Source organism: Bos grunniens, chromosome 9, assembly GCF_055505025.1.
Source record: "Bos grunniens cultivar Pamir isolate PY7600 chromosome 9, Bosgru_T2T1.0, whole genome shotgun sequence".
NCBI lineage: Eukaryota > Metazoa > Chordata > Mammalia > Artiodactyla > Bovidae > Bos > Bos grunniens.
The window spans coordinates 68170968-68196294 of record NC_141173.1 but is presented as its reverse complement, the minus strand read 5'-3'; the positions used below and the strand labels follow the sequence as shown (position 1 = coordinate 68196294).

At 37.5% G+C, this 25327-nt stretch overlaps 1 protein-coding gene across 3 annotated transcripts in view; it reads right to left on the bottom strand.

The window, feature by feature from the left end:
* LAMA2 (laminin subunit alpha 2) overlaps positions 1–25327 on the bottom strand; it is a 707472-nt gene that overhangs the window by 525171 nt on the left and 156974 nt on the right. For all 3 annotated transcript variants that reach the window (XM_086317880.1, XM_086317878.1, XM_086317879.1), the window contains exons 2-3: positions 19668–19838; positions 13513–13625 (exon numbers count right to left, since the gene is read on the bottom strand). In XM_086317880.1, coding sequence (XP_086174006.1) covers positions 13513–13625; positions 19668–19838 — 284 coding nt within the window. The remainder of the gene's footprint in view (positions 1–13512; positions 13626–19667; positions 19839–25327) is intronic.

Here is a 25327-nt window from a genome sequence, read left to right as displayed (position 1 = left end):
TCTGCTCAGAATCATTACCAGTGTAGAAGGCCAGGAAGTATTAGTTACTATCAACTACTGTGTGGTAGCATACTGGCTACTTGCCTATATTACATCACTTCATTCTTATAACAGTCTTCTTCGGAAAGAAGTGGTGCTATTAATTCTATTTTCCATATGAGCAAATTGAGGAGCATAAAAGTAGGACAATTTACCAAATGAAGATGAACTTACAAGTGATAGATCGGGAAACAGAAGTGGGCAAAATTATATCTACTCCTTCGTAGCCTCATACTCATCCTTCTTGCCATTTTTGTATTTTTAAGACTCAGGATCATACTGAAAACAAGTATGATCTACAAATTAAAACACACATGCTATCACATAACCTAAATATATAGTTAAATATACAGTCAACTTCTAGGAAAAAACCTCTAATTGATATGTGCATATGGTGCAAGAACGGAGAAGGCAATGGCACCCTACTCCAGTACTTTTGCCTAGAAAATCCCATGGACAGAGGAGCCTGGTAGGCTGCAGACCATGGGGTCCCTAGAGTCGGACATGACTGAGCAACTTCACTTTCACTTTTCACTTCCATGCATTGGAGAAGGCAATGGCAACCCACTCCAGTGTTCTTGCCTGGAGAATCCCAGGGACAGGAAGCCTGGTGGGCTGCCGTCTATGGGGTCGCACAGAGTCGGACATGACTAAAGCGATGCAGCAGCAGCAGCAGCAGCAGCAGCATGGTGCAAGGAGATCCAACCAGTCCATTCTGAAGGAGATCAGCCCTGGGATTTCTTTGGAAGGAATGATGCTAAAGCTGAAACTCCAGTACTTTGGCCACCTCATGAGAAGAGTTGACTCATTGGAAAAGACTCTGATGCTGGGAGGGATTGGGGCAGGAGGAAAAGGGGACGACAAAGGACGAGATGGCTGGATGGCATCACTGACTGGATGGACGTGAGTCTGAGTGAACTCCGGGAGTTGGTGATGGACAGGGAGGCCTGGCGTGCTGCGGTTCACGGGGTCGCAGAGAGTCGGACCGACTGAGCCACTGACCTGACTGACTGATGGTGTATAACTGGGCTTCACTGGTGGCTCAGATAGCAAAGAATCCACCTGCATTGCAGAGACCTGGGTTCTATCCCTTGCTTGGGAAGATTCCCTGTAGAAGGGCATGGCAACCTACTCCAGTATTCCTGCCTGGAGAATTCCATGGACAGAGGAGCTTGCTGGGCTACAGTCCATGGGATCGCAGGGTCGGACATGACTGAATGACTAACCACAGTATATAATGTATAACTATATATAATTATTATAGTAAGTGAAAACTAGACTCCAAGAATATAGCAGGAGAATACACACTAATCCACCAACATGAGGAAATAGTTGTATTTCATGTGTGGAAGTCATCAGACAGTTGTGAAATATTGCCCACGTTCAGTCTATTTTAGGCAGTCCTGTTCAGACTTTTCATAACAGAATCAGTATGATTTAAAATTTTTAACAGATAGTTTCCCACAGATATTTAACAGATCTTTTCATCATGTATTATTATCTCTATTTTTAAATAAACAATTCTCTAAGTTACGCCCTGGCTTCAAGAATCATTTCCCAGGGCAGTCATCTTGACACTATTTGAAAGAGGACCTGCATCTCCTAAAAATTTACATTTTCATGATGTTGCAAGAATTTATTTATTAGCTATTTACATCAAAACACAAAATATCCTTTGTCTAGAATCTTGTTTAAACAGCACTCTGATGGCATTTTCCCCCTTATATACATTTTCCACTAGAAAATTTTAAAATATCAATTAAAAAATTACAGTTCTAGACTTCTGTGTTACAAAGGAAGACTTAAAATTTATTAAAAATTAAAATCTGCTTTACCCAAATAAAGCTATAAATGTGGTAAAGTCACACAGATTATGGCAAATATGACTGAAATTTAGAACATGTTTAGTAAAAGGATTAGTAAGAAAACTTACTTCATGCTGTTTAACCTGAGACTTAAAGGAAAAAGCATACATTTAAAAATGCACAGCATGTTTTATCATAAGAAACACGGTGAGAATATTTCTTCAAGTATCAGCTTTAATAAAATTCTTACACTATGAGTTGATGTTTTAACTGTTTATTCATTCAATCATTTAGTCATTTAATATAAATCTATAAAATATAATATAAATATATAGAATATCTCTTATATGTTGAATACTACTCCAAGGGTTTAGAATGTGGCAATTCAAAAACAAAAAAGAAAAAAGTATCTCCACTCTCATGAAAATTTTGAAAGGCGAGATAAACAACATTCAACATAAATACAGATGGTCCTAGACTTACTATGCTTCACTTCAGACTTTGGATTTGGAACTTTTCCAGCCTTGAGATAAGTGGAATGATGCTCTCTTATGATGCTGAACAGGGCCATGAACAGCAAGTCACAAGTCAGTCACAGGATCAGGAGAGTAAGAAACTGATACACTTAGTAACCACACTCTGAACGCACACAACCATTCTGTTCTTCATTTTCAGTACAGCATTCAATAAATTACTGGTGAAATATTTAACACTTTATTATAAGGAATGCCTGTGTTAGGTGATTTTTTCAGTGGGTGTTCTGAGCATGTTTAAGGCAGGCTCAGCTGAGCTATGATGTTTGGTAAGTTGGGTGTGTTAAATGCATTTTCAGCCTATAATATTTTCAATTTGTTATTGGTTTATTGGAATGCGATCTCATAAGTTGAGGAAAAGCTATAAAAAAAATATGCAGTAAGTTAGGCAGCCAAGTTAGTAAGTTAGATAGCCATTATTTCATAGCAAATACATAGGGAAAAAGTAGAAACAGTGGCATATTTTATTTTACTGGGCTCCAAAATCACCGTGGATGGTGACTGCAGCCACTAAACTAAAAGATGCTTGCTCCTTGGAAGAAAAGCTATGACAAAACAAGAGGGTGTATTAAAAAGCTGAGACAGCACCTTGCCAACAAAGGTACATATAGTCAAAGATATGGTTTTTCTAGTAGTCATGTACAGATTAAGCATTAGATCACAAAGAACGCTGAGTACCAAAGAATTGATGCTTACAAACTGTGGTGCTGGAGAAGACTCTTGAGAGTTCCTTGGACAGCAAGGAGATCAAACCAGTCAATCCTAAAGGAAATCAATGCTGGATATTCATTGAAAGCTGAGGCTCCAATATTTTGGCCACTTGATGTGAAGAACTGACCAACTGGAAAAGATCCTAATGCTGGGAAAGATTGAGGGCAAGAGGAGAAGGGGGCAACAGAGGATGAGATGGTTGGATGGCAGCACCGACTCAATGGACATGAGTTTGAGCAGACTCTGGGAGACAGTGAAGGAAAGGGAAGCCTGACGTGCTGCAGTCCTTGGGGTCATAAAGAGTTGGACATGACTGAGCAAATGAACAAGATAGCCATGAATTTTATGCAGAAAAATAAAGCAGGGAAATGAGTTAGTAAGTAGGGAGGGGTTTGCAAGTTTAAGTAAGATTATCAAGGCAATTCCTGCAAAGAACAGGATATTTGAGTAAAAATCCAAAGGAAATAGGGAAACAGACTATATGAAAAGAGAGGAAAATGATTCCAGACAGAAGAAACAGCAAGTGCAAAGGATTTCAAGAGCCAGTAAAGTAGCCAGTGGAGTAACTGGAAAGGGGAGATTGAGACCAGAGATGAAAGCAGGTAAGGTAAAGAGCTTATAAATCCATGTGGGTAATTGTGCTTTTTCCATCAAGTACCATTAAAGCTTTTGTGAAAGGAGTGATCTGATCTGATTTTGTAAGATCTGATCTGATTTTGTGCTAAGATCAATGTGAGTGCAGTGTTGAAAGTAAAGTGAAGGGGAGACAACCAGAACTAATGTTCTGCATAAGACAGTAAAGCTGGTAGTCACCTTTATTAGTGATTTAAAAGAAAGAAAAGAAATATAGCACTATGTCGTGTCTGACTCCTGTGATCCCATGAACGGTAGCCTGCCAGGCTCCTCTGTCCATGGGATTCTCCAGGCAAGAATACTGGAGTGGGTTGCCATTTCCTCTCCAGGGGAACTTCCCAACCCAGGAATTGAACCCAGGTCTCCCACATTGCAGGGAGATGCTTTACCAACTGAGCTACACAGGAAAGCAGTGATTAACAGGTCAGCACAAATTTATTTAGAGAGAGAATAGGCTTTCTAATTAATCACATATCCTACTTGTGACATGAATCAATGATCTTAAAAAAACACTAAAGTAAGGAACTGTGAATTTAATTATATTCTGCTATACTAAACAAGACGTGTCATATAGAAAATTTTGAATGTGTAGATTATAATCTCCACTATAGTTATATATTCATCAATTTAGCAGTGACACAAATAATACCAAGAAAAAAATTCAGTGATTTGAAGAGCAATCATGAACCATACTTTCATCACATCTGCTGAATTCCTGACAGATGCTGAGTGCCATGAGGGGTAGAAACAGTCTGTGAACGCTGTCCTCAAGAATGTGCAATCTAGCAGGTCTCCCAGAGACAGATCAAATAGACTTTGTTGAAGAGAACCGTATTCAAACGGGACTGTGTAAATCTTGCCTGACTTTTTAATATATCACATGTGTGTCTTCCTTATTTATAGATGTGTGTGTGCTCAGTCACGCCTGCCTCTTTGAGATCCCATGGACTGTAGCCTGCCAGGTTCCTCTGTCCATGGAATTTTCCAGGCCAGAATACTGGAGTGGGTTGCCATTTCCTGCTTCAGGAGATCTTCTCAGCCCAGGGATTGAACTCGCTTCTCCTCCATCTCTTGCATTGGTAGGAAGATTCTTTACCACTGAGCCATCTAAGAAGCCCTTTAATTTATATAAAGGGATATTAAATGCACGAATATCATTTACAACCCCTTTCTACCTGTTAACTGTACCTATCCTATGCTTTTCATGCTTTATTATTACATAAGGGATTAATTACATTAACAGTTCAAGAAAAAATGGTTCTATGTAATTCACAAGAGTCCCTGATGGTTCTGTGGTAAAGAATCTGAATGCCAGTGCAGGAGACATGGGTTCAATCCCTGAGTCAGGAAGATCCCCTGGAGAAGGAAATGGCAACCCACTCCAGTATTACTGTCTGGGAAATCCCATGGACAGTGAAGCCTGGTAGGCCACAGTCATGGGGTCGCAAAAGAGTCAGACACGACTGAGTGACTAAACAACAACAGCATACTATTCACACAGATTTCAAAACTATAGTAATATTTATATAGAAATATTAATTCAATCTCCTCTAAAGCATAGCTGTCTTTTTAAACTGTTAACCAGTCTCACTAGATATGGTTCTATAAGGTCAATGAATAAAATATTCAGGTCAATAAGATATAGAGTTGACCTCTGCAGTTGGAAGACAATTTTTCTTGACAAATGTATTTTTAGTTTTGGGGGATAAATCAGGAAGAGAAGGGAATTACTTATTGAAATAATGGAGATTCCCACATAACTAATTCTGTGGCATACCTGGATTATATAGGAATGAATATGAATCTGGTTTTTAATGGTCTTTTAAAAAGCTGCCCCTCTGTGTTTTAACCTACTTGCCAATCAACTCTCTTCCTAAACAAACCAAAGGGCAGGTCTAAGAAACTGGCCAGATTTTAAAAAGAAACAAAATGAGATCAGATATTCTAACACATATTATAGTGAAAATCTGGTTGGATAGACATCTTATTAATCTTTGCCATTATACTGGGGATTTTTTTTTCAAGTTTATGCTGATACTAGGTTGTTTACAATAACTGTAATTGTCAGATGGAATTTAGTTGTTACATTGCTATTATCCTTATTTCAATTTCTTGCCATGATGTTATAATATTTATTTTGCTAATCTAGAACTCGGAGTACCAGCATGATTAAATTATTTGCTCAATATATGATGTGAGTAAATAGTAGAATTGGGAAAAATTAATAATTCCATAATAATAAAAACCTAAATTTGTAAAATAAGTACCTACTTTCTTCTCAGTAAGTATTATATTTTTTTTCTAATACTTACCTTGAATGTTAAAATACCAGAGAAATTCCCCAGTATAATCTGTAATGATGCAATCAAGGAAATGTAGTGGTGACTGCTATTTAAAATAGCAATTTATTAAAAGTATTTCACAGAGAAGCCAACTATATATCAATGACAAAAAAAAATAAAACTGGCGCTTGTTGAAATTCATGCATTTCAAAATAAAAAGGAGAACTAATAAATGGTCAAACCTCTTGCCGAATCAATGGCAAATAAACATTTAGTGATATTTACCTATTCATTATAAAACTGATGCCCTTGTCTCCCAGCTGAATAATAGCCATATAATGATGAATAACCCTTTAATCCTTCATGCTGTAGGTGAAAAAGACTGAAGTTATGCTATTTTGAAGACATGCTGAAGTGTAGTAGAAAATGAGATGTTTTATGACAAAAGAGATGTTGGCTGTACTTTCCCATATAACTGAGAGGATAATCTGGTATTTCTTGAACCCAAACAATGTATGGACCCCTTGACACTATATACCAAAAATTTTCCCTAAATTAGGTCTTCAGATGCCAATTTAGTAAATACTGGCATAGTTTGGAGTCCGAATTCAGACAACTCAGGATGAAATTCCAGTCCTACCTGTAACAGACTTTATTAAAAGGCCAAGTCACTTAACTTTTTAAAGTCTCAGCATTCTTCAACTATTAAAAGGGATAATAATACTAGCTACCTTATAGGCTAATTGTGAGAAACAAATGAAGTAATAAAGATGTCCACATTTTCTATGTTGCCAATGCATTATAATATGCCTTCCTGCAGCTTTGCTCCTTAATTGAATAGGTTCTAAGAACCTATTCAGTTTGTTACTCAAAGCCTGACACCAAACAAGAGGTCTAAAGCCCTTTCCTGTCTGTGGAATTCCCGTATAAAATCTGGTAACAAAACCTGTTTAGCTTTTTATATCATTAAATCATTGCCTAAATTAAAACCTTGAGACAAGCAGAAATAAGGATGTATTTTATTTTGTAAATTGCTTTCCCCTTCTCTTGAACACATGATGAGTTGATTTACAGGCGGTAAGAAGGGCTGAAGTGAATAAGGACATGGGTGGGTGCCATCTGGGGTTATGAGACCATATGAGGACACATCTCTATACCACTTCCACCAGGTGTATTTCAGACAGGTAAATAGATCTTATAAACATATTTCTGCCACTTGTTATGAAGACTGAACCATAAAAGATGTCTGAGTATTCGCTCAACTTAAGGCCATTAAACGAAAGAGATAAATGAAAGAATAGGAAAACAAGTCCACAATACCTCTTGAGATACCATGTGGGAATGTATGAGGGGAGATGCAAAGAAAATGGGAAAATCGAAATAACTTTGTTGAAAAAATGGATTTTCAGATGCACACTTTGACCTGTCGAATTAATAATGGTCAGTATATTGAATAAAAATGATTTAGTAAAAACTTGTGACTGCATCATTCAGTTATAAATTAGAAGGAAAAAATGCTACTCTTTTTAATGACAAATACAGGCATACTTTGGAGATGCTGCAGGTTCAATTCCAGACCACTGCAATAAGGTGAATATTTCAATGAAGTGAGTCATATGAATTTTTTTGGTTTCCTAGTGCATATAAAAGTTTACACTATATTGAAGTCTATTAAGTGAGCAACAATACTGTGTCTAAAAAAAAAAAAAAACCATATCTCAATTTTAAAATACTTTATTGCTAAAAAAATGCTAAATATATCTGATCCTTCAGCGAGTCACCATCTTTTTGCTGGTATTGAGTCTCGATTGGAAGTTAATGGCTGCTGAATATCAAGGTAGTGGTTGCTGAAGGTTGGGGTGGTTGTGGCAATTTCTTAAAATAAGACAACACTGCTGCATTGATTTACTCTTCCTTTCATGAACAACTTCTCTGTAGCATGCAATGCTATTTGATAGCATGTCACTCAAATACTTTCAAAACTGGAAGCAATCCTTTCAAACACTGCTGCTACTTTGTCAACTAAGATATGTAATATTCTAATTCCTTCTTTTGTCATGTCAACACTCCTTACAACATTGTCACCAGGAGTAGATTCCATGTCAGGGAACCAGTTTCCTTGGTCATCCATAAAAAGCAACTCCCCATCTGTTAATCATGAGGTTGCAGGAATTCAATCATATCTGAAGCTCCATTTCTAATTCCAGTTCTCTTGCTATTTCAACCTCATCTGTAGTTACTTTCTCTAGTAAAGTCTTGAACTGCTCCAAGTCATCCATTAGGGTTAAAATCAACTTCTTCCAAACTCCTATCAATGTTGATATTTTGAGCTCTTCCTATGCATCACTAATTTCTTAATGTCATCTAACATGTTGAATCCTTTCCAAAATTTTCAATTTATTTTGCCCTGATACATCAGAAGAATCACTATCTATGACAGCTGTAGTCTTACAAAATATATTTCTTAAATAATAATACATAGAAGTTGAAATGATTCCTTGATCCATGGACTGCATAATGGATCTTGTGTTAGCAAGCATGAAAACCACATAAATCTTACTGTACATGTCTATCAGAGCTCTTGGGTGACTAGATGTGTTGTCAATGAGCAGTAATATTATGAAAGAATCTTTTTTTTTTCTAGCAATAGTTCTCAACAGTAGGCTTAAAATATTCAGTAAACCACCTTGAAAACAGCTTGCAATCATCTAGGCTTTGTTGTTCCATTTATAGAGCACAGGCATAGTATTAATAGATTAAACACGATTCACATGGGCCCTGGGATTTCTGGAATGGTAAATGGGCATTGGCCTTACCTTCAAGTCACTGGCTACATTAGCCCTTACAGGCTAAGAGAAAGCCAGCCTGTCCTTTAAAGATTTTAAAGCCATGTATTGACTTCTTGTCTCTAGCTATAAAAGTCCTAGATGGCATCTTCTTCCAATAGAAGACTATTGAAAATCTGTTGCCCCTATTTTCATGATTATCCTCTGCATAACTTGCTGCAGCTTGCATCTCATCTATATCAGCATTTGCTGCTTTACCTGACACTTACATGTTATGGATATGCCTTCTTTCTTTAAACCTCATAAATCATTCTCTACTGGCTTCACAGCTTTGTTCTGCAGCTTCCTCACTTCTCTCAGCCTCTGTACAATTGAACAGAGCTAGGGCAGTGTTGGAGAAGACTCTTGAGAGTCCCTGGGACTGCAAGGAGATCCAACCAGTCCATCCTAAAGGAGATCAGTCCTGGGAGTTTATTGGAAGGACTGATGCTGAAGCTGAAACTCCAGTACTTTGGCCACCTCATGTGAAGAGTTGACTCATTGGAAAAGACCCTGATGCTGGGAGAGTTTGGGGGCACGAGGAGAAGGGGACGACAGAGGATGAGATGGCTGGATGGCATCACTGACTCGATGGACATGAGTTTGGGTAAAATCCGGGAGTTGGTGATGAACAGGGAGGCCTGGCGTGCTGCAATTCATGTGGTTGCAAAGAGTCAGACACGACTGAGTGACTGAACTGAATTGAGGGCCTAGCTCTGGATTAGGCTTTGGCTTAAGGGAAGGCTGGTCTCCCACATAGAAGGCAGATTCTTTACCATCTGAGCCACCAGGACGCCCTATAAAGAAGAGGCAGGGTAATGTATGAAGTTCTAGTGACTGCTCATGTGGGTTTAGTGACAGAGGTATGTAAATGTGTGTCAGTGTGGGGAGAATCAGAGCAGTATGAGTTCTGGAATATGCTAGTGAGTGTCAGAATATGCTAGTGAGTGTCAGAATATTGTAAAGATAGTGTGTTCCTGAGTGCCTGAGATTTGTTGAGGTTCCAGGCAATGGCACCCCACTCCAGTACTCTTGCCTGGAAAATCCCATGGACGGAGGAGCCTGGTGGGCTGCAGTCCATGGGGTTGCACAGAGTCGGACACGACTGAAGTGACTTAGCAGCATAGCTAGTTTGATCTGTCAAGATCAATAAAATGTTCACAGGTCAGCAATAATGCTACCTTGCTTCCTAATCATTTGTGTATTCATTGCAGTGGCACTTTTAGTTTCCTTTAAAAACTTATCCTTTGCATTCAAAACTTGACTAACTGTTGCAAGAGGACTAGCCTTCTGCCTATCTTGGCTTTTGACATGCCTTTCTCATTAAGCTTATTTAATTCTAGCTTTTGATTACAAAGTGAGAGATATGCAACTGTTCCTTTCATTTGAACACTCAGAAGCTATTGCAAGGTTATTAACTGCAGGGTTAGTAATTTCAATGTTTTATGTCTCAGGCAATAGAAAGGCCCAAAGAGAGGAAGAGAGATGAGGAAATGACTGATTAGTGAGCAGTCAGAACACATGCAACAGTTACTAAATTCATCTTCTTATATACGACCATGGTTCATGGACCCCAAAAAGTTGTAATAGACCTTGCTGGTCCGCCCCCTCCACCTGACCCGGCTCATCTCACGAGGTCTGGGTGAAGAGGTTTCTCCCCCTACTTGCATCACCAGGTTGGCATCTTTGGGGAGCTGTGGCTTTGGCACCTGGAACACAATGCCCCTTGCCACTGTGTCATGTGCTCTGTCGTACCCTCTGCCTCTGGGGTAACAAGCATCCCTGCTGTGGCCACCTTACCTAGGGTGAGTCCCACGGAAGGAAGGCTGCTGGCTTCCTTTGCCTTCATATCCTCTGCCCTAGGGTACCAGAGCCCAGGCCTCCATGTATGGCTTGGGCAGAGCGTCAGCCACGTTGTAAGCACCTCTACAAGCAGCCACATTTGGGGAAATGGAATGGAGGAAAGGACACTGAATGAGAAGTCTCATCATCAGGGCTGCAGTCTTAACTTGGCACAAGCCAGGGGTGCAAGGGTATTTCTTCCTCCACCTGAGTCACAGAATGAAGATGATGCAGAGGAAGGCCACAGCTGACTCTTACAATCACGTTGCAAGAGTGAGAAAAAAATCCTTTGTGAGATCAAGCCCTGAGCCTTTGGAGTGGGAGCACTGACTCCAAGACCCTAGACTACCAGAGAACTAACCCTACGGAGTATCAAAGAGTGAGAACTCACACAAAGGAAACCAGTTGAATACAAGACCTGGCATCACCCAACCACTCTGTGCAGGACGCCTCTAAACAAGCTCACTGCAGGTGGGTTCCTTACCACTAGGGCCATCTGGGAAACCCTTACTCATTTTCTACTCATCCAAAAAAACAGTTGTAATAAATAAATCATAAATAAATAAATAAATAAACAGTTGTAATAAATAAAAATCAAAGCTCACCGATCACAGATTACATATCAAATATAATGATAATGGAAAAGTTTGGAATACTGAAAGAATTACCAAAATATGACACAGAGACATGAGGTGAACAGATACAGTTGGGAAAATGGTGCCAAGAGATTTGTTGGCCACAGAGTTGTCACAATCCTCCAGTTTTTAAAAAAAGAAAAAAAAATGAAATGCCTGTGAAACACAATAAAATGAATCACAATCAAATGAGCTCTGCCTGTTAACATTACTGTGGTTGAGCTCAAAAAATAGTATACATGATTTGACCAAATTATATTAATAGTTGAGTGTCTTGCTCCATGTGTGATCTAAAAGCATAGGTGGAGAGTAAACCTGAGCAATGAAACATCACTATTTATTGATTCTCTATCCCAGGAGATGACCCAAGACAATAGACAGCAGCCTCATTCCTGACTGGAAAGTTAGACGGCAACTTTGAGTGACCATACGACAGGGGACAACTGCTGTGACTGGCAAAGGACGAGCCTGTCTTTATCCAGAGAGAGATGAAGTCTGTTTTGAGGCTAGGATTTTAAGGGAATTCATGTACAAGATTTCACTGAAGCATAATTCATCAGTGTAATAGTTTGCCTGCCTTCCCTGATTGTAGTATGAGACTTCCTGACAAATACTATTAACTCGAAGCTGCTATTCAGTTGCCCATATGAGTAGAAAATGAGTAAGGGCTTCCCAGATGGTGCTAGAGGCAAAGAACCCACCTGCAATGCAAGAAGATCCCCTTGAGGAGGGCATGGCAACCCACTCCCTTATTCTTGCCTGGAGAATCCCAAGGATAGAGAAGCGTGGCAGGCTACAGTCCATGGGGTTGCAGAGTCTGATACAACTGAAGCAACTTAACATGATGAGTAGAAATAAATCCACACCTGTGGGCAATTGCTACTGTACTGAGTCCCTGCCACTACCCTGCTGCTCAGGTCAAAATGAGTTCCAGATAGGTGGAAAGAGTGTCTGCCATGAGGCCCACCAAATAGCTCTTTGCAATTCTTGAATCTGGGGACCCTGGCCATAATCGGTCCTGAACCTAAGGGGGACAGTTTGTACTCCCGTTGATGACAAAGAGCATCCATTAGGGAGATGCCTAATGCCCATCTGGCCTCCTGAGAATGTAACTAAATCCCAATGGCTGGTGCGTTCCTCCACTGTGACCACACGTGAAAACACAACCTCTACAGTGTACAGTGTCTGTCATCAGCTATTTTAACTACATCTCCATTAACCCCAAACTCCTCTGCTGCTCTGCGTCCAATGTCAGGGAGGACTGGCTGAGAGTCTTTCCTGTGCTGACTGCAGAGAGTGAGGGAGGAATAGGCTGACTTAAAGAAGTCATCTAGGCTCAATATTTCCAGTCTCAGCCTTCAGTCAATCAAAGAAAATTTGTATTTGGAATAACAGTAAAATATAGGAACATTCTTCCAGATTCCATCCTATTTGCAACCCTAGATAATTTGGGCGTATGGTTATTCTTGACTAAACATTTCGACCTGAGCTGAATATGGTGAACAGAAAGGAGAAAGAAATTAAGCATAGAAGGCACCTAGACCTGTGTGCCACAAACACACAAATTCTAACATCAACTTTTATACATCTACAACGCTTGTTACCTCATTTACTGGCCCAAGTTTAAGAATCAACTGCCACAGCTTGTTTAACTCTCAGTAATGAGAGGCAATTTACTCAAGAGCCTTGTTATCCAAGAACCTTTTAGTATACACACCATGAACAGAGTAGTAGCACTCTATTATTTTAAAAGTTAAAACATGAGAATTCCCTGGTGGTCCAGTGGTTAGGACTCCACACTTCCATTGCTGAGGGTGCAGGTTTCATCGCTGGTTGGGGAACTAAGATTCTACAAGACATGTGGTGTGACCAACAAAAATAAAATTTAAATTTTTGTAAAATTTTGTTGATCAATATTCTTATCATTAGTCCTCATTAGTTAGAGGGTTAATTAGTCAGCTCCTAATTCAGTTTTAAATTCCTCATGTGAATTCATTTTAATGTGCTTTAGAAAATAAATGCCAAATATTTTTAAATAACAATATACTAAATGAATAAGTCCTTTTGTCACTGTGTCAAGAAAATAATGGAGGGTAATAAAAGAGTATCCTTTCACCCAAGAATTAGTAAGTATACAAAATAGTAAATGCAAATACAATTTCAAAGAAGAAAATGATAAAATCAATAAATAAAAAGAGGCACTATACCTGCTGTAAATCCAGCGTAATTGTAACATAATGGTATTCAATTCCATTCTTAATACTGGGACTCTGCCACCAAGTATTCTTGCCATCAATAGCATTTGTAATCGGGTGCCTCTCTATTGAATCAGCAGCAACATATAAAAGAAGAAAAGATCATATAAAGAATTTATAGCTGTTTTAGCAAGCAAAAGGCAAAACGAAATTAAAACCATAACCATATGAATGTCAAACATTAAAATAATAGAAACAGAGAGCAATTTGTATCTCTAAAAGAACTGGCTTAATGTAGACTTTTTTCACAGCACTCTGCAAAGTAGTATGAAATGGTTAAACACTTAAACTATATGAGAAGATGCTGTTCAGCACTCTGGCTATCAACTAAAATGGGCAACTTTAAAGATAACTACAGAAATTAAGTGTGAAAAATAATATTGAAATCTAATTGATGTGTCAGTCATTCACAGAAGCAAAAACTCTACTGTTTGAGCTGGTTCTAGTATGCCATCAACTTTGTGAACAGAAACATAAAATCCTGAATTGTGGTTGAAAGGTACTTGAAGATTTGCCCTTCTGACACACACATTATTACCAAGACTTGGGCAATTCAATATGTATCTGGTTTTAATATAAAATGCTGTCAAATCCATCCTATGAGGCTTTTTGCAGTCAGTCCTCAATCTGCCAACTTTGTATTTAAACCATTATTTAAAAATAAAATGAAAGATACTCCGAATCTCCCATTCAGGATGGTACCCATTCATCCCCATAATCACTAACAGTGGGGTTCTGGACAATAAAGACAAGGATAGGATGGCACATGAACCTCCATCCTACCGATAAAGCATGGGTCTTCCCTTGCCTTTACTCCAAATAGATGAGAACGGGACCCACTGTGAGAATTAAAGCAAGACTGGAGACAGAAAAGAGGAGGTGTGGGTAACTGTTGCCACCTCCCTTGACAGTCCTTTCTTACAGTTCCTTCCTTCTTATAATCCTCAAAACTCACGGATTCCTTGTCTTCTCCCACTTAGTTGCATGCATCTTGCAACAGCAACCACTGCCTCTGGAATGCCAAAATTCTTGTTCCTGTTTGGTTTACAGTCATTCGTTCTTGTCTGTATCTGTGCTACTTATTTCCCAAGTAATACAAGTTCTGCTCCTAATCCGACCCAGCTCAGGAATAGGTGAGGATGGCAGGAGTGAAAGGCTGTTGAGGATGTTCCTATTTCTATTCCCAGGGCTGCAGTAAGAGTTAACTCCCTAACATTGCACTTGGAAGTCAGCCTATTTGCGTGCAGAAATGTAAACAGGGAAGAGGTTAGCTTCCCTGCTGCTCTCTGGTAAATGTGGATTAATTATTTGGAGCGTCAGTCCTGAGAACTTTTATAACACTAATCCTTTGGAAGGCTGTCTCAAATGAATGGCTTAAGAATATTCTTTTATTAGAACATAATCTTTTTTTGCAAATTGAAGGAATATTTCAAATAATGAACAAACCATATTACTATGAGGAACAATCATGGACTCAATCTGTGGACATAATGCAGTAATATAGCCAGGTGTTTTAAAGATACTGGTGATGAAAGCATGTGAGATTTGAACCATGAAGCTCTGGAGAATGAGAAACTGGATAGTCCACCTGGATCCACCATTTAGCATTTAACTGCCCATGGACAAGTCACTTAAACTGTGTCATTATTGAAGTGAGGATAATAAAACTCTATTCATGGTACAAGTTCCCAAAATCTTAACTTTCAGAAAAAGTAAAAAAATATATATATATGTGAAAGAGATTTGTGGAATTGATATGACTCCAAAATATATACCAATTGTGGAGTTACATCACAATTTGTGGTATAACTCGAATCAGAGTTACAGCTCTTTATTTCTCCAAGTAATAGTAGCATCCAGACTAGTGTTGCTACTACTGCTATTTAAGATATCATCACCTGTTTCATAAAATGGAGGATGTTTAAAAACAACAATTTTGCCATGGACCAGTAAAAATATTTTGGATGGGAACTCTCAACTCACAGAGCTACCAGAAGAACATTATAGTCATTAATATTCTAACCACGATTATGTATATGCGAAAAGTGAAAGTCATTTAGTTGTATCTGACTCTCTGCAACCCCACGGACTGTAGCTCACCAGGCTCCTTTGTCCATTGAATTCTCCAGGAAATATTGGAGCATATACATAGAATGAATTATATATATGTTCAAAATATGCAGGATTCTGAATCTTTACTGGAGATAAATTATATTTAATAAAAATTTTTAAAATAAAAACCAATCAGGCCTCAATGCAAAAGAAATCTGAGGGTAAAATAAAATAAAATCATCTTTCAAAAAGTTTATAAAAACAGAATATTTATTAAATTTGCCAATTTCAGACTGCGAACAGTTTTATTATACATTAATTTATTAACGTAGTCTGCTATAAATTCTTTAACTGAAAGTAAAAGGTTTTTATCTTTGATTTACTTATGGTAATATGAGTTTACAGGACAAGACAAAAATAATCTATTTATATTGGTAAATTATTTAATTCAAATGAACAGCTTGATGGACTTTGTTTTCTACCACGTCTTATTATAACAGCAGTCCACTGAGATGAGAGACCTTATCTCATTAATGAAAAGCAAAATTGCTGAATAAGTTTAATAATTTAGCACTAGTTAACTTATTCTGCTGAAGACAGGGAAAGTGTTAGGTCTTTATAATAACAACAAATAGCTGAAGATAACCAAATATCAAATGGTGGTATGAGTGGGTGCTGAAATCGGCACATTAGAAATCAGAACCATAAATGAAATATTACTCCATTGCTTCTGAAGAAAAATAAATATCACAGCATATGTTCCTTAAACATCCTCCAGAACCTTCTTTCCAGATTGTGGGTTTAACATGTGATAGAAAAATATGCACACAATCACATTTCCAAACCGCACTTGTGGCTTGTAGGTAATTGTGAGAGGAGCTACCTAATTGGAAATTTTGAAATCTACCACCTCAGGTTAAATTGATACGAAAATTAGTCATGAAAAGGAAGACTGGGAGATGAATCAACAATTAACCATAATCCCTATTATGAAAGTTTAATCATAATTAATTTGCAAGTACTGATTAATTGTTGGCATATTTCCCTCATTTAAAAAGAGATAGAAACTTATAACATTCTCATAGTTACTTAAGTCAATCCAAAGGCTAACTGCAACTGAAAATTGGCAAGGGAATCGTTGATGAAGTAAAACTCAAACTGCTATTTTAATTGGAAAGCACAATCCATTAATAGCCAGGAGGTTCAAATTTCCCTTTCTTTGTGTGGTAATTAAGTACAGACCTTCCAGATTCATTCTAGCTGTTCAGTCAATTTGTGGAATTTTATCATCTGTTGCTCCAACTTTTACTAAACTATATCCATGTGGATTACTGCTATTTTTTTTTAATTCTTGTGGGCTAGTATTCTTTCTAAATTTCTGATTCCAAAAACATTATTTTGAAATGTAATGAAGCATTACATTTCATTCAAAATTAATCACATGAAATAAATTTAGGCTGTGATAAGTTTTAAAAACTTACCACAAGTAAATAAAATGGGAAATGGGAAATGTAACTCATATTTGTCTTGCTTTGCTAAAACACTTATTCACTCTTTGTCTTGCCAAAATATAGATGTCTTCCACTGAGAAACAAGAGATCCTGAATATGGAACTCTGAAGAGCAGAGTGACATTCACTCAAGGACTTAACTTGGTGAATACATCTCACTCATTTTCCTAACAAAACGTCTACTCAATTATGGTCTACCTGAATCTTTGTACCTTCCTTCCATCTGTATCTGTATACACATTTCCTTCAGTTTCTCCTTTTCTGGAATGCCTTTCCCTCTAATCACAGGTAATTCAAGTTTTTAAACCCTTTCTGAGTCTGTCAACCTTCTTGGAATTCTTTTGCTACCTCAGGTCCCACTGATGTTTTCTTTCTTCAAAATTCTGTATCATTGATGACATGTACCCTAAGGTATAGACCTGAATTTACTCCCTTGAATATTTGTTAAATTGCCTTTTATACCCAAATGCTGTTTATCCTGACATTGTACTTATAGACAGGAACTATAAATACTTATATTTATATACATACATGTATAGATAGTCCTACATATATACACATACATGTATATATGCACACATACAAATACACATATATATGATTTTACAAACTTTAACTCTCTCTCTGCCCGACCCATCCTCAAAAACCCTCAACCACCCCTATTATCCCCTCCCAATCATTTCATGTCTCCAGGCTTTCTCACATTCAATGAAATCAAGGCCACCGATTCTTGCACCTTCTTCCCATGAAGCTTCATCTTCTTCCCTAATGAACCTACAATTCATAGTCCATCAATTTATTTATTTTCTAGCCTTTACCTCAATTTTCTTGTCCTGATGTTTCCCCTTACTCTGACCTCAGCTTTGGCCCATACTATTCTATACAAGAATAGCAAATAGATAGGATGTGTTCTAATATTTCCCCTCCTACACCAATAACAATCTACATCTGAGAAAATAATGAGAGTCATTTAAAAGGTAAGAAAGGTTTCTGAAGCTTGGCATCTTTGGTTTCTTAACTGTTTCTTAAAAACATTCTGCGATATATAAGACCAGCTTCATATTCACAAAAGTCCTAGTTCTTCAAACATAACAATATTAAAGTTTTCAGCATCTCTAAACTGTATAATAGAGACAGGACTATGCAATATTCCCTTTAACCAGCTCCAAGAAAGAATGCAGGGTACCTCCCAGCTTTCTTTCAAGTTAAAAAATATAAATTCTGAGAAAAAAGCTTTTTCACTTTATAAGCATCTCAACTTTAAAACAAAAGAGAGGGAAAACTAATTTTTAAAATAATATAATTGTGAAACTGTATCTCTATTGTAGTTTGCCTCACTGATAGTAAGTATTCACTGCACTAATATCTCCAATATTTGATGATTTCTCAATATAGGTCTACAAATCAACTCCCATGTCTAGAATTATCTCACACTATTTTCCCTTTATCCATATAAATGCTTTACTTAGTGAACCTAATTTCTTATAGTTCTCTGAATATATCATGCTGTTTCCTGTCTTCAAATTTCTGTATGCTTATATATATATATATAAAAATTTCCCCCTTTTCAACTTACTAACCCTTATTTTCTAAGCATATGGGTCATTTTTCCCCCAGGAGTCCTTAGGTGTTCCCTTCACACTCAGTTTACTTTTCTGTCTCCCCTATTGCCCTTCTTATGTCTTTAAGTCAAGGGCTATGTATGAGTCAACACTCTGCTTCAGAACAATGCATTACCAGGAGCCTGTCTTCAAACGCTTGCTGAATAAATGCATGAATGAGTCTTAGATATTAGTGTGGTTTCTAGAGGCCAACCAAGAGGCCTTTGTATGACACTTCTCCTTAAAACACTATTCCTGTGGTATTTAAGCACACAGACTGGTTCCAGCCCTCTGACACTTTCATTTGCAGCCATTTCTAACTACTTGTAGTTCTCCCAGCAAGTATGTTTTCTATTTTATTCTGAGCCCCTCCTCCTGGCGTTCCTCCTCTTCCCTCTGTCTCTTTACATTCTCAGCTCATATTTGCCCTTGGGTCTCAGTTCAGATGCCCTTCCGGCAAGCCTCCAGCTATACCGGGACCGAATCATCCGTGACTCTTCTCCTTCTCCCTGAAGCCCCTATGCTCATTCTTTCCTTGATGCCTACCACACTCTACAGCAATAAGCTGCTTCTTGCCACTTCTTCAACTGAGCCAGAGACCACATCTTATTCCTTCTGTATTCCTAGTACAGTACCTGGACATAGTGACTACTGACCTACTAAAGCCTTTATTAATAACCACACCCTCACATACTTTTCTGCAGGCAGTAAAGTCAATGACTGCAACAGGTCTTCAGCTAGAAAACTCTCCACAAGCACCATACCCACTACACATAGGGAATTCTAATGCTTGTCAAGAGACAGAGAAGGGCTGTAAAGCTCACAGTAGAAGAAAGGATCTAGAAATTGAGAAGACAAGCCCTTTCACTTTAATGCACTTTGGCCTCAACATTCTCAGTGATATCTTCCACCCAATTCCATACAAGTTAATCCTAAATACATACGGTATGGATTGCTGCTGTTTTGATTGCAGATCCGACATTGAGGGTTCCTCACTGGCTGCCCGGGAACATGCTCTACCAATTTGCAATACATTTCGGGTCCTTTCTCTCCACATGTTGCATTTGTGGTGATGAGGGCACTGGAAGCAAGATTCAGGACAGCAGGGAATAAACCTGAAAAAGATGAACAAATGAAGGTGTGTGGGATGATTTTATTGCATTTTAAAATGAAATTAAGATAGGATGCTTTCCAAAGCATTAAATGAAAATAGAATAATCAGTGATAATTAATATCTGACTTAATTGAGTATACTACATAAATAGCATGTGTTATCAAACTAGCATTTTTTTCCCTGGGTCTTAAGTATGAATTCTAAAACTATCTTCTTAATTTTTAACCTCTACTACTTAATTAGAAAGTCCTGTCTCTAAAACACACTTTTAAAAAGTCTGCTCATGTTATTGGCACAAGTCTTACTGAAATTTCCATCCTGCATTTCAGCTGTTTTGTGAAAGTTGTCAGGTTACAATTTTTAAAATAATTAGCTCATCCCAGAACATACTCTATCTACCTTTATACACTAAATTCTCTATGCTAGTAAATAATATGTGATTAAATAAACAAGGTTTCTCTTCTGTCTTTCATCGCTATTTTGCATCTGTTTATTTTACTTTAGTCGCTCAGTCATGTCTGACTCATTTGCGATTGCATGGACTGTAGCCTGCCAGGCTCCTCTGTCCATGGGATTCCCTAGGCAAGAATACTGGAGAGGGTTGCCATTTCCTACTCCAGTTTTGCATCTAGCTGTACAATTATTATTTTATAAAATATATGTTGAGCACACACTACACCAGATACCATAAAAGATTTGAGAATGAAAAAAAAAAAAAGATTTGAGAATGAAAATACCATTAAGATGGGCTTACTGTGGGAAGTGATCCTGAACTGTATCTTGGAGAAAAAATAGAAATGTATTTGGTATAGAAAATGAAGGGAAAAGAACAAACATGCCAGGCAGAGGGAATATTATATGAGTATAGACTTTATTCTGAAAGCTTACGTGGATGCTGAGTGATTGACAGAGGACTGAGTTTGTAACTGTTCTAATCTATTAGATTATGTGTAGATTATATTATGTCTATATAAGTTATGACAAACCTAGACAGCATATTAAAAAGCAGAGACATTACTTTGCCAACAGAGATCTGTATAGTCAAAGCTATGGTTATTCCAGTAGTCATGTGTATGGATGTGAGAGCTGGACCATAAAGAGGGCTGAGCACCAAAGAACTGATGCTTTCAAACTGTGGTGCTGGAGGAGACTCTTAAGAGTAATGTGGACAGTAAGGAGATCAAACCAGTCAAGCCTAAAGGAAATCAATCCTGAATATTCATTGGAGGGACTTAATGCTGAGACTGAAGCTCCAATACTTTGGCCACCCGATGCAAAGAACTGAGTCATTGGAAAAGACCCTGATGCTGGAAAAGATTGAAGGCAGGAAGAGAAGGGGAGGGCAGACGACAAGATGGTTGGATGGCATCACCAACTCAATGCACATGCGTTTGAGCAAACTCCAGGAGATACTGAAGAACAGGGAAGCCTGGTGTGTTTCAGTCCATGGGGTCTCAAAGAGTTGGACACGACTGAGCAACTGAACAGCAAGCTTCTACAAACAAAACAACTTTATTTACATACAATTCTTCTCAGGCAGGAGCCAATACCTCTAAAATTCCCCCAGAATACTGTCAGTTTCACTTTGTGATATTTGTCTCCCTCACTTCTGACTAGTCCTGACCTTGACCCTGAGTTTGGATTCCATTTTGAAGGTATGGGTGAGACTCTCCATGCCCTGCTTTGGTGCAAGCCCTGTGGGACTAATGCTGAAGCTGAAACTCCAATACTTTGGCCACCTGATGCGAAGAACTGACTCATTTGAAAAGACCCTAATGCTGGGAAAGACTGAAGGCAGGAGGAGAAGGGGAAGACAGACGATGAGATGGCTGGATGGCATCACTGACTCAATGGACATGACTTTGAGTAAACTCTGGGAGTTGGTGATGGACAGGGAGGCCTGGCGTGCTGCAGTCCATGGGGTCACAAAGAGTCAGACATGACTGAGTGACTGAACTGAACTGTGGGGCTTAATTGGAGTTGGTTAGGCCTGGAGTTTTTCAGATCTGAGGAATCATGGGAGGAAGACAAAAGGAGAAGATGACTGGTGAAAATTATTTTTCTATATATTGTTATGTTCCAAAATATAGAACTGAATTATATCCTAAATTTCTCACATATTAAATATATAAATGTGAGCAAAATTACATGGTTATGAAAGGATTATGGGTATAGACGTAACATTGATTAAGAAGCTATTTCATATTCCTTAAATAATATGATTTAATCCCCGCTAACCCCATGTGTACTTTTTATTAGTCCCACTTTATAAGTGAAGGAAATGCAGCTCAAAGAAGACAAACAATACGCACCGTTATGAATTAGCAAGACCAATAACTAAGATTTGAATTTAGCTCTTTAACTCAGAAGGCTAATTCTCACTGGGGCTTAAAGAAGAGCCAAAACCTGGTTCTCAGCAGAGCTTATCAATTTACATACTTATTAAAAGAAATAACTTATCCAGCCTCCACCCCTTTGTTGTTTCAGAGTTTTCCAATCATAAACTAAAGACGTCAATAAAATTTACGTTTACTATCTTTCAGTTCTTTCCATTGATTTGTTTCTGTTACACTTATTGATCATGTACTTGAAATTAACCTCTTCATAATTTACTTGCCTTGCTTTGTGGTCAAGGAACAGTGGCCTTTTGAAATTTTATTAGTTACTTTGTTGTTTATTTTTAAAAATCAGTAAAGTGTACTGGTCAAGGAAAGTCCCCAGTTAGTTGCTAATGACCAATTTGAAGAGTCAGTCGATATCTGAGCTTTTATTGAATCTTCAGCAGGTCATATTATAGAATGCAGCCCACTTCATTATAAGTTAAATCTGTTAGACTGTACCTATTTATTTCCATTCAAAAGCAGCAGAGTAATATTTACTGCTATATGCAATATGGGTTACTTAAAGATTATATAAACATTTCAAGTGTAAATGAACTACAAGTAGATGGTGAACCTTTATAGAGTATCGACTTACAACCTCAATTGAATTGAGGTCATGTAATGTTAATGACATAAAAGCCAGTCATCATTACCCACACAATTATGACTGACATTTTTCTTCTGAATAGTATCTAGACTACGTAAATTTAGATGGATTTGTAGCTTTAAAAACCAAGTCTAAACAGAAAACAAATAATATTTATTTTCACTATGCTTTATATTTCATTAGAGATTAGAATATGTACACCAGAGAATAAAAAACATACTCTGTTCTGTAATATATACATTTAGTAAATAATCTAGAAAAAGGCTAAGTTTATGTAATGTGAAAAATAGAAATTCTGCTATCATATGGTAAGCAGTTATAAATGTGCCAAATTTTCACTGTTTTTATTTGAATGTTTTTAGATTACATTTGCTTGCTCAAACACTGTGCTATATTCATGGAATTTTGTATGATCTTGATGATCTGACTTAAAATCCCACATTTTGGTTTCAAATGGCAGAGACATCTTTAAAACCTGCATATAGAGATTCTACTTTATTAATGTGGAGTTGTTACTGTTGTGTCACTCACTGTCTGACTCTTTTGCAACCCCTCAGACAGTAGCCTGCCAGGTTCCTCTGTCCATGGGATTTTCCAGGCAAGAATTCTGGAGTGGGTTGCCATATCCTTCTCCAGGGGATCTTCTAGACCCAGGGATGAAACCTGCATCTCCTGCATTACAGACGGATTCTTTACTGCTAAGCTACAAGGGAAGCCTAATCGTGGAGTAGCTACTATTAAACTGTTCACAGATAACAGCTATGAATTCTAAACAAAATACATGTTTTAAAATTTCATACTTGAAGACACTGAAGAGCAACACAAAATAGATAAGTAAACCAGGAGGGATGTATATGCTTAGAAGGAAGATAATGGATGTCTCAGACTGCGCATGCAAGGTGACTAAAACTCAAATCCACATTTCACTGTCTTTTTTTAACTTTACTGTCTTGAAGAACCAGAAACAGAACTAAGGACAATTACAGCTGCTATAAAGTGAGGAAGAAATACTAGAAAAAAGAAAGCCACAAGAACCTCAAAATATGCGTATAAATTTTTCCCAAGTCTCTTATCAATACCAGATATACATATATGCCTTAGGCAGGCTCCAAGTTCACTGGTTGGGAATAAATGAACAAATGATTAGAATAAGTGATTATAGTTGCTGTATTCCATAGGCATGCCAAAAGTTTGGAGATAGAGTCCAGATAAGTAACTAATATAACACAAAACTAAAAGACTGATGACTGTTCTTCAAAAGAACATAACAGAATCCAGAATTTTCTACCAAGGACTGTTTATAACATTCAGAATGCAATTGTGTAAAAGAGATATTAGATGGACATAAAATGAAACAAAATGCCACCCATACTTAGAAGAAAAGCAGTGAATGGAAAACAACACTGATATCAACCAGATGTTGAAATCAGTATACAAACAATTTTAATCAGCTTTCATTCTTTTATGATCACAGACATACACACACAAATGCTTATAATAAAAAATAAAGTCACTAGAAACTACAAAAATACCAAATATACATTCTAAAACTGAAAAATGCAATATCTAGAATAAAAAATCATTACATGAGATCAGCAAAAAATGTCAGACTCAAATAACTAAACTTGAATATAATTTAACAGATTTCTCCCAACTTATTTAAATATATATATTAATGTTAAGAAAAATTGTAATGTTGCATATGTGCATGCTCAGTTGTGCAGTTGTATCACATTCTTTGCGACCCTATGGGAGGTACAGTGTAAGACATGACAATTAGAGCAAAGCAATGGTGGGTGGAGGGATCACAATAAGTGGACACACAAATCAGTAAGGCTCTTCTGCTTTACATTAAGCAGTACATTATTTAAATGACTGACAGTACCAAATGTTTAAATGTTTTGGGGTTCAACTGGAATTCCACTCCATTGTTGTTTAGAAAACAGGCCTTTTTAAGTAAATCTAAACCTAGATCTTCCTCATGACCCCCAAATCCCACTCCTAAGAAAATACTCAGGAGAAATGATGATATATGACCATGAAAAGCCCTATACAAGAATGCCCATAAAAGCTTTCATCATAATAGCCAAATAGAAAAACAACTCACGTTTCCATCCATGGGAGAATTCATACAGAAACTGTGGTATACAATGGAATATTATTCAGCATTAAAAAGGATCAAACTATTGATATATGCCACAAGATGAGTCCCAAAAGCATTATGCCAAATAAAAGACAAAACAGTTTACAAAACAGTTCATATGTTGTTATTCATTTATGTGATCTTTTAGAACAGGCAAATATATTGTGAAAATAAAACAGAATTTAAAAAATGGCTGAGTTAAGGGGATAGGCTAGGAAAAAGCATAAAAGAAATCTCTGGGCTTATGGTAATATTCTTAAGTTTGTATTATACAGATATATATATATATTTTAAAACTCTGTGTTAAAACTGATGAATGAATGTTGCACTCACTTGTGCATTTTACTGTGTGTAACTTC